The 10,699-nt window shown below is 47.1% G+C and overlaps 1 protein-coding gene across 1 annotated transcript; it reads left to right on the forward strand.

Moving 5' to 3' along the window:
• Window positions 1-61: 61 nt before the first annotated feature.
• SOCS4 (suppressor of cytokine signaling 4) lies at window positions 62-8,465 on the forward strand. The gene is made up of 2 exons (XM_083864029.1): window positions 62-112; window positions 6,611-8,465. The coding sequence occupies exon 2, from the start codon at window positions 6,719-6,721 to the stop codon at window positions 8,027-8,029; it is 1,311 nt and encodes a 436-aa protein (XP_083720155.1). The 5' UTR covers window positions 62-112; window positions 6,611-6,718; the 3' UTR covers window positions 8,030-8,465.
• Window positions 8,466-10,699: the final 2,234 nt, after the last annotated feature.

Below are 10,699 nucleotides of genomic sequence, written 5' to 3' on the forward strand. Positions count from 1 at the left end.
CGGGATGGCGGCGGCGGCGGGCGGCTGAGGGGCCGCGGGGCCAGCGCCGAGCCCGCCGAGCCGCCGGCACCCGGCCGGGCACCGAGCCGGGGGAGAGCTCGGCCGCACCACCGTGAGTCGGGCTCGGGGGCTGAGGGGCGGCGGGCGGGGGAGAACGGCGGTGCTGAGGGGAAATCGGTGTCTCCTGACAGCGGCGGGGCTCGGGCTCTGCGCCCCCGGAGGGCTCGGAGCGGGGTCGGCTGTCACTGTGGCGGGGTTGGGCCTGGGGTCTGCCCTCTGTCACCGGGGGGCTCGGCCCGAGGGCTGAGCCTTGTTACCGGGGGGACCCGGTCCAGAGTCTGCTGTCACTGAGGGGACCTGGTCCAGGGTCTCCTGTCACCGGGGACTCGGTCCAGGGTCTTCTGTCACCGGGGACTCGGTCCAGGGTCTTCTGTCACCGGGGGGCTCGGCCCAGGAGCTGAGCCTTGTCACCAGGGGGATTCGGTCCAGGGTCTCCTGTCACCGGGGGCTCGGCCCGGCCCGGCCGCTGCCGGTGCCTGGCGGGCTCAGGTTCTCCTGTCACCGAGGACGTTCAGACCGAGATCTCCTGTCACTCTGGAGATTCTGTCCAGGATTTTCGCTCTGTCGCCGGCTTCTCCTCTGAAAAACCCCGTGCCTGACATATATATCCTAACACAAATAGGGCACATATATATTCCCTGCTTATCCTTCTGTATATGGATTTAATGGCAGCTCCTCAAGAGGCACAGGAACGGCAGGGAAAGCCCCAAAGGAGGGGCTGTGCCCCCTTGGGCATCACCCCCATAAGAGCTCGCCCAGCCGCAGGATCAAACCCCTTCGGGGATCCTGATGGGTCATGATGGAATTACTCTGGAATTCCAGCCATCCTGATGCGTGTGCGAGGTGGAGTTGACAGCAGTGGTAGTCAGGCAGGTAGTGATTGCACTGCAAAAAATAATTAAGCTGCTTCTTCTTCCTTTTTTTTTTTTTTTTTTTTTTTTTTTTTTTTTTTTTTTTTGGGTTGAAAAATAGGAAGAAAGCATCCTGGCTGATCTCTTGAAGGAATATTTTTTTTTTTTTTTAAGCTAGAACTGAACATACCTGAAATATAGAGGCGAAAACAGCATTATCTGTCTTCCCTTTATGCAGCCTTAACGATCTGGCCCAGTTTATTCCTGTTTCTAAGAAAAAATTGCTTCCAGGCAAAACCCTTTTATCTTACAGTTTTGCTCTGCTGCAGGGTTATTGGTGGTTGGGGTGAGCAGAGTGATTTATTTGTGTTGGAAATGTGTTTCTCTCTAACACTCACATTGCTGGTAGTTTCATGAATGAATAAGTGACAGGATTACAAAGCAGGCACACTTCTTAAAAAAAAAAAAAAAAATTACAGAAATATGGCCGGATTTCATTATTAAACCTCGTGGAAGCTGTGTAGAGACATGTTTTCCATGGGTGTACCCTACATATTTCAGTAAATCGTGATTTCTGGCGAGGATAATGTGTTCTAGAGAAATGATTCGGAGCTGAACTGCTTATCAGATGAGTGGGAAGACCAAGCTATTCCTGCTGCAAGCCGCTGCCTGGGATGGAGACAAATGCCTGTCAAATGTGTTTATTTTTCTTAATCACTTTAATTTTCGGAGGCTGTGATAGAAACTGCACCTAAAGTGTTTTGCAATATAAAAGCCATTTTACATTCGGTTCTGTGTAGCAACTAATTCCCTTGTCTGGAGGTTGCTGGGATAACTCCTGGAACAGCACAGGAAAACTGGGGGGAGGTTTTTCATGGGAGAGTCAGGATCCTGTGGTCACTTTTCCAAGGAACTGCAGGCGCTGTGGCTTTGTGGCGTCCGAAGTGACACGGCACTAAATGCAAAAGTTATCCTTTAAATCCGGTCGGGAATTGGGGCTGCTGCCGCCTTGATTAATAGGTGTGAGTGGCTGCGAGCGGGGCGGGAGCCGGGAATGGGCTGCTCTGCTCGGTTTCTGGGTGGAGCGCGGAGTGTTGGTCATGGACCATAAAGCTTTCACTGATTTAGTGCTGGAGAGGCTGCTGCGGTTTGCCCAGCGCTGCCTCTGCATCTCTCCTGCCACACATGAGCAGAGCTTCATTAAAGGCAGGAGATACGAGCAGCCCTCACCTCTGGCACCTGCTGCCAGCTCAGTTCCACCTCCTGGGAGTGAATAAAATATCCCTCGTGTTGGGGTTAGCTGGGCATGGCTCCCCTCCTCCTACAGTTCCACACGGTGTTTCCAAGGAAGAAATATTTAGGTTGCCAGTGGCATCTTTAGAAAGTCTTTTTCTTTTGTGTGTATGTGTGATAAGTGTTTTAATTTGCTGTAAAGGCCTCTGGAGTCAAGCTTTAGGTATTTTTAGGTCATATCATAAATCAAAGTAAAGCCAAAACTGAAGAAAAATAAATTAAGATGGTGGAATTGAGATTTATTGTTATTCTTGGTAGGTTGGGAAGGTCAGGTTTTAAAATGTGGTCTTGTGGCCGAAATCTGTTCGGGTGAAATTAATGAAAGCAGCTTGTGACCAGTGAGATTTTGTTTTAAAATAACTTTTATGTAAGTTACGAAAGAGAAAGTGCTTCAATTTATTGCAGCCTGCTCTTCTCAGGATTTTATCAGCTCTACGAAATCAACTTTCATAACAATTTTCCAAAATTGATTCATTGCTCTTTGTGAGCCTTCTTTTGTCGTTTAATTAGAGTCACAATACAGCGACGCTTCATGTGCTGGGACAGAAAACTTTCCAAGTCCTTCCTGCACTGGGAGGGTTGTGCAGTGTGGGAGCAGCAGAGAGGTGGTGGGACCTTCATCCTGGGAGGTTTTCAGGACATGGCCAGGCCGTGCCATGGCTCCCCTGAGCCCTTGCTGGCAGCAATCCCACTCCAAGTGGGAGGTCGGGCTGGAGACCCCCCACCATCTGCTCCTTCTTTATACAGAAAGGGAAGCAGCTTGATGGAGAGGACTGCTGGGCTAGAGGCAAGAAGGATCCAGCAGCTCAGGACATAAGTATCTGGTTAAGGCAGTTCAATATTCAAGCATTTATTTAATAAGTAAATTTAAAAAAAGGCTGTCTACATTTACAGGTTTGATTCTCCTATTGGCGTTATTGATTAGACATATGGTGAGGCTGTCGCTGTCTTATCACAGCTGTGGGTTGCAGCCTACCCCTGGCTAGGAGGGAATATTGTTATCCCTCCAAACAGCAGCTGGATATTGGTTTTAGTCTGGGCTTGAAGTCTCAGGGTTCAGGTTCATCAGCTGGTGAAGGAAAAAGCACTTTGTCTACAGACAGGAGAGAGGAACCTCTGAAGGAGGGAGCTGGGCACAGCACAAAACCAACAGCAAAAGCCACCCAGCTCTCTCCCTGTCCCCAGGGACTGTAGCTGTGACAGTGTTGGGTAACCTTGGACTACCAGCCGGGTCCTGTGGCCCGAAGTGAACTCTGCTCATCCCCCCATGTGTCTTTATCTTTGCTATTTCCTTAGGGGAAAGGATTTCCAGCATAAGGGTTTTGTCAAATCTGCCATCATCGGAGATGCCTGAGGTGTCCCCGTGCAGGACGAGGCTTTTGCAGGCAGGACACTCATTATTTCCCCCAAAAGGAGCTCAGACCTGATGCGTGTGAGCTGCACAGTGCTCGACTCCTCCATTTAACCTTCCCCTCTAGGGAGAAGTGCACTCTGTGTTCCCTCTCTTTCATCCTTGCCCTCCTGTCCTGCTCTTCCAGCAGCGCTCCAGCCCTTAATGGAAGTATGTGGCATTTCCCTTGGACGCTGCAGTGAAAGGAAGAGCTGCTTTAGATGGATGGCCCGAAGTGGTAATAGAGCACTGAATGCCTTCCCTGCCCTTTATGCCTTTTTCTTTCTGGCACTTTAATTATTTTTGGTGCCCTGTTTTATCAGCGGGGCTGTGAATCACTGATGCAGAAGGGTGTGAAGGTGTGTGGATCCCTCGCTGTGGGATTTGAGAGGCAGCTCTCCCCCAGCACACAGACCTTTGTAACTAACACATGATCAGGTTCAAACCTGGCTTTAGTAGGATGACATCCCTTTTTTTTTTTTTTTTTTTTTCTTCATCTGTTCTCTGCTCTTTTTACAGCCCTGGTGTTCTGTCTGATTAGCAATTCCTGCTGTGACGTGGCAGGAGTGGCTCCAGCAGCCCTTCAAACCCCAGGGAAGCAGCTCAGGCTAATGGTGCGTGGCTTTGCAGCAGCACATGCTGCTCCCCCAGCTTCTCTTTCAGGGTTCAGGTGCCACTAATGATTCACGACAGGAGGAAGGTACAAAGGAGAAGGTGGTTTTACAGCTTGGTACAACAGCAGCCCAGAAATTCCCGTAAATCCCGAGCTGCTTTCAGTTGGAAGGCTGAAATTAGGAGATAACAGGCACTTCTGGGTTTTGTATGTTTTGCAGTTTTTAATTAAAAACCCATATTCTGCATGTTCTTATTCCTTATATGGGCTGGATGAGCAGAGTGAGATAATGGAAGGTTTCAAAAGCAATTACAAACTGTCGTATCCTAATTTTTAAGTGCTTGACTTTGCAACCTCAGTGATATCTCTCTGTCCAATTAAAAATCCCATATATAGACAATTAATATATTTTACTACAAGATGAATCTAAAAACTTCTTGTCTTCAATGGCTTCAGATTATCACCAGGGTAAATGAGATTGCTTTTTTTCTCCTCTTTTTTTTTGAATTGTGGAGAAAATTCAGTGCTCCACTCTAGGTATTTCTGGATGAAAAATATCAACACTCCAAAAGCAATCAATGAATCTTGGTCTATATAAAGATATTTGGAGTCTCATATGCAAATGTTTCCTTTCTCTTGTCTTCATTGTGTCTTGCCATGCTTTCACTGAAAGGCAATTAGCCAAAAAAACACTGAGAAAAGAAAAATAAAACTTTAGTTTAATCTTTGATTTGTAATTGCTGAAAACATGGACCCTTTCCTGTGGTTCCTCTGGGTACCAGTGAGGTGATATTCATCTGCATTGCTCTAATGCCATTTTTCTTCCCAACATATTTCCAGTATTGAACCCATCTTACCTTCATCCTACATTTCAGCATCTCCTCCTTTCCCCTGCCTTTTCCTTTCCCCCACAGCTCTCAGGTCTGTGGGTTTTAAATAAGGAATGCAATGTGAAAAATTCCTGGGTGAAAGTTCCATCTGGGCTGCATTTGGCCCACAGATTGCATGTGAGCCTTTTGGCAAGGCTGTCTTGTTCTTTTACTGAAAGCAGAGGCTGAACTCAGCCTGCGCAGCCCCGGGGGACTGCAGAGAGGTTGTGTCATGCTGGCTAATCCTGATGATGAGAATGGATTGAATGGAGAGAGGAAGTGGATGCCCTTTTCTTTTCCTGCTTAGTATTTACCATGTCAATTAGTTGTAAAAAAATTCCAAAACTCAAAAAAAAACCACAAAAAAACCCCAGAAAAACCCACAGCCAAAAAAAACCAAACCACCCAGTGCAACAGAGGAGCTGTGCATGGTTTTGGTGCAGAAGCATCACAGAATCATAAAATATCCTGATTATGATAAGTGATGGGAAATACTTCTACATCCTGCCATGCCTCAGGGGGTATAGCATCCATACCATATTGCTATCTATGTATCTTGAAAAAAATCCTGCTCCACTTACAACTGAGTAATCAAAAGAGGATTTTTTTTCATCTTTTTTTTTTTTTTTTCAAAGTGCAGCAGTCAAAAGGAAACCTCTTATCTGTTTGAGAATTCAATATACCTTTGGAAACAAAAGAAAATGAAATCAGCAACCGTAGGTCTCAAAGCAACACTGATTTTAATAATGTAAACTTCCTTCTCTAATGAGTAATAAGCAGTTCTATCTTTCACAGCCTTTTAAAATTGCTTTTAGTAAGGAGCTGGATTGTTTTAATCCTTTTCAGTATGTAAAGCCCCAGATATTTCAATCCCTTAGGGCCTCAGTATTTCCTAGCTCCCTTCCTTTGAAAAGGCAGAGGAAAACAGCTTTCAGAAACTGACAGAATCTGTGACTGATAAAATTTAGGTTTGGTTTTTTTTTTCTTTTTTTTTTATCCCGAAAGTGACCCAAAAGTGTCAGTTAAGAAAAAGATCTCTGGCATCCCACCCTGTGGATTAGTAGCAAACAGGCATATCATCTAGGTACAGTAGCTCTTTGTACTCTGACCTACTTGTTTCTGTTCTGGTTTGTTCCTTCTTGAAAGGTTATTTGGAAGAGATGCAGAATTTGCTCCATAAACAGCTAAAGCAATATCACCTGCCCCAGGAAGGGTTTCCTTTTGCAATGGGCCCTGGCACAATGGGGTTGCCAACACCTAAAACGTTCTGCTCCGCTGCATAATCACAATGAAAACTCAACAAATACGTTAAGGTAGTTTTTTTTCTGGAGGATGCTTTTCCCAAGGAAGGGTTAAGAGAGCTTTTTCTGGGATCAGGCTGGTATTTGTGGGGTGTGCTACTGAATTCACCTCAATCTGTGATTTTTTGCATGGTGTGCAATTGTCACTGTCCTCCTATATCCACCAGCACTGCTGTTGCATTGTGTGTGTGTGTGCATAACAGTTAACTGAGCTGTGTTTCCTTTTTCCTCAGATATTTCCAGAAAGTGCCTCGAGGAAGCTCCCTTATGTAGGAAAAAAAAAACCCACGAGAAACACAGTGTGAGCTTCTCCTGGCAGCTTGTGAAGCAAAGCTGTCACAATGGCAGAAAACAAGGACAGCAGCGCGAAAAGCGCAGATGTGAGGCCCAAGAGCAGCCGGAGCAGAAGCGCAGACAGAAAGGATGGGTATGTCTGGAGTGGGAAGAAGCTCTCCTGGTCCAAGAAAACTGAGCATTGTCCTGATGCCGAAACAGCAAGTGCTGCAGGAAGGTCAGGGAATAATTTAAGGAGCCAAGAGAGGAAGTACAGCTGCTCGTCCATCGAGCTGGATCTAGACCGGTCCTGTGGGCACAGGTTTTTGGGCCGGTCTCTCAAGCAGAAGCTGCAGGATGCTGTGGGCCAGTGCTTTCCCATAAAGAACTGCAGCAGCCGGCACGGCTCCGGACTGCCATCCAAAAGGAAAATCCATATCAGTGAGCTGATGCTGGATAAGTGCCCTTTCCCCCCGCGCTCCGAGCTGGCTTTCCGGTGGCACTTGATCAAAAGGCACACGGCCCCCATCAGTCCAAAGGCAGAAGAATGGATAATCGCTGATTTATCCCAGCACGAGGACAGGGAGGATCAGCTGCGGGACGAGGAGATTGCCAACGGGGGAATGGACTCTCCCTCCCCGTCCTGTGACTTCACTGACAGCGGTTCCTCTCGGGGTGACCCGAGGCCCGAGCTGGGGACAGGTAAGGTGGGCAGGAGCAGCAGGGACGAGAGCGACATGGACTCGGATGATGAAGTCATAACTCTGTGCACGAGCTCTCGGAAACGGAACAAGCCCAAGTGGGAAACGGATGACGAGCTGCTACGGATGGAAACGCCCCCGAAATACCACACCCAGATCGATTATGTCCACTGCCTAGTGCCAGACCTCCTCCAGATCAATAACAATCCCTGCTACTGGGGAGTCATGGATAAATACGCGGCTGAGGCGCTGCTGGAGGGGAAGCCAGAGGGAACCTTTCTGTTGAGAGACTCTGCCCAGGAGGACTATTTGTTTTCCGTGAGCTTCAGGCGCTACAGTCGCTCCCTCCACGCCCGGATAGAGCAGTGGAATCACAACTTCAGCTTTGATGCCCATGACCCCTGTGTCTTCCACTCTCCTGACATCACAGGACTCCTAGAACACTACAAGGATCCCAGTTCCTGTATGTTCTTTGAACCACTTTTATCCACCCCCTTGAACAGGACCTTTCCCTTCTCTCTCCAGCATATATGTAGAACGGTCATTTGCAACTGTACAACTTATGATGGTATCGATGCACTTCCCATCCCTCCCTCGGTGAAGCTGTATCTGAAGGAATATCATTATAAGTCAAAAGTTAGAGTGCTCAGGATTGATGTGCCAGAGCAGCAAAGCTAGAAAATATTTTTGTGCAAGAAATTTTCACCGAACAGACAATAGTATGTTCAATCTCTTTTCCTTCTAGGTTTTTTTTTAAAATAGCGACTTGATTATTTTTTCTTTTTCTGCATATTATTTACCACCCCAACTAGTCTATGTTTAAATGTACTTTTGAGTCTTCACAGCTCTCTTTTTTAGAAATTATATTCATTGTGGGCTTTTGGTACGGTCCCTAGGCTAGAGTTTTATAGAATTCCAGGTAGGCTTTCTGGTATTTCTATGGATGGATAGTCGTTAGATCTAAAACTCCCTGAAAATCAGTTTTGAACTTGATCTGTCTTTTCTATTGTAGTTGACACGTGTTGCTGACATGATTGAAATAATGCACTGTTAACTCTAAAGATTGACTCATCTGTATTTTCTGCATTTCTTTTAAAATGAGTGCTCTAGCCTCTGTGTGTGTGTGTGTGTCTGTCCGTCTCTATCCACTGCAGTAAATTCATCAGTCTATTTCTAACATTACTATTCCAAGCAAAATGAAGTTTGAAAGAGGATATGATCTCTCTATAAATATATCAGGGGACTAAATACCAGGGAGAGGAAAAACAATTCAAGTTAAGGACAACACTCAGGGCAGGAACAAACATGTATAAACTGGTCCTGAAAAGATTTTGGTTGGAGAGGAGGAAGACTCGTCGTCGTCAGAGCAGCGGGGCTCTGGAAGAGCTTTTCATTTTGTATAATAGCAGTAAAAAGCAAACTGCTCATAAACTGGGATTTGATCAGTGTCTGGAAGAGATAATCATGTAGTTACTGATGATAGATGGGGCTTGGACTTGGGAGCTCTGTTTCTGTGTTACTGTTGCATTACATGAAATACCCAGGTTTTTTTGCTGTAGGAATTGCCACTGATTAAATGATAAAGCACAGGGTGGGAGGGTGGGAAGGAAGATATTTCCTTAAAAATCTGCATATTTAACAATCTGATTCTGCATGGTTGAGCCTGAGGTGACGGTGACTAACTTTCCTACTTTGTTAGTAGGGGAGGTTGGCTTTTTTTTAATGAGTATAGTTAAAAAAGAAAACAAGTCTGCTGATTTTTCTTGCAATGTGAAGCATTCGGTCGAGTGGCTTCCTGCCAAATTCCATGTACGGGAAAACCATGCATGGATAATGCTCCTAAAAGCATTACTTACATTACATGGATAGGCAGATCTGCTGCTGAGTTGTTGTTGGTGGAATCCCACGAGACTCAGTGGATGTGGGTTCAGGCAGGAAACTCCAGGCTGGCAGCTCCAGGAGGTGACCTGCAGTTCTGTTCCCTGCATGTGCTTTATCTCCTCACCCAAACCAGGCCCGGAACTCCTCTGCCAAAAGAATGTGAGATGGTGTAATTGTAACTCCAAGAACCACATTGTTTCCCCTCCTTTGACCACAGGGAGCCTTTGTATCCTCTCAAAATGCTTTTGAAACTGAGCCCCAAGCCTTGCCAAATTACAAATGTGTTTAATTTCATGCATGTGAAGGATCCTATCAAAAAATCAGCAATGACCTGTGGGTGAGGTTATCACTGAATGGTTGGGGATGGAAGGGAGCTCTGGAGAGGGTCTTATCCAAGCCCCCTGCTCAAGCATAGGACCACATCCAAGTGGGTTTTGAACATCTCCAGAGTAGGAGACTCCACAACCTCTTTGTGCAGCCTGTTCTGGGCCTCCATCACCTGCACAGTAAAGAGATTTTTCCTCGTATTCAGATGGAACTTCCTGTGTTTCAGTTTGTGCCTGTTGCCCCTTGTCCTATCTCAGGGCACTGCTGGAAAGAGTCTGTTCCCATCCTCCTGACACCTGCCCTTAAGATACTTGTATGGATTGATTAGTTCCCCTCTCAGCTGTCACTGCTCCAGCCTCTCCTCATAGCAGAGACGAGCTCCAGTCCCCTCAGCACCTTCACAGCCCCTCCACTGGCCCACTCCAGCAATTCCTTGCATTTCTCATAGTAAGCAGCCCAGAACTGGACACAGCAGTCCCAGGTGAGCCCTCACCAGGGCTGAGGAGAGGGGCAGGATCACCTTCCTCACCTGCTGGCCACACTTTCCCTCATGCAGCCCAGGATACCATTGGCCTTCTTGGCCACCAGGACACAGTGCTGGCTCAGCCCAGGTCCTTCCCCACAGTGCTGCTTTCCAGCAGGTCAGCCCCCAGCCTGGACTGGTGCCTGGGCTTATTCTTTCCTCAGATATGGGGATCCTGCTTGAACTTCCTTAGGTTCCTCCCTGCCCGTCTCTCCAGCCTGTTCTGGGTCTGGCTGAGTGTCAGCACAGCCTGTTGGTGTGTCAGCCACTCCTTCCTGTTCTGGATCAGCAGCAAAACTGCTGAGGGAGCACTCTGTCCCTTCATCCAGGGTGGTGAATAAGCTGAACAAGACTGGACCCATCACTGATCCCTTGGGAATCTGTGTGCAGGCAGTGCTGTAGAGTCTGGCTTCAAGAATTGTAGACTCAAACTAAGCAATATTTCTATTCGAATCTTTCCATTTCACCTTGTACAGAATCCTATGGATTTGGGGACATCAAATCCATCCTGCAAGGTGTGGGCTCAGGAGTTACCAAGGGAGCTTTGCCGTGCAACTCCACTGGGACCTGCCACCCTGCCCTTACCCCCAACCTGAGCAGATAAAACCTTTTCCACT

This window comes from Zosterops lateralis, assembly GCF_965231275.1.
Source record: "Zosterops lateralis genome assembly, chromosome: 6".
NCBI classification, from domain to species: Eukaryota; Metazoa; Chordata; class Aves; order Passeriformes; family Zosteropidae; genus Zosterops; species Zosterops lateralis.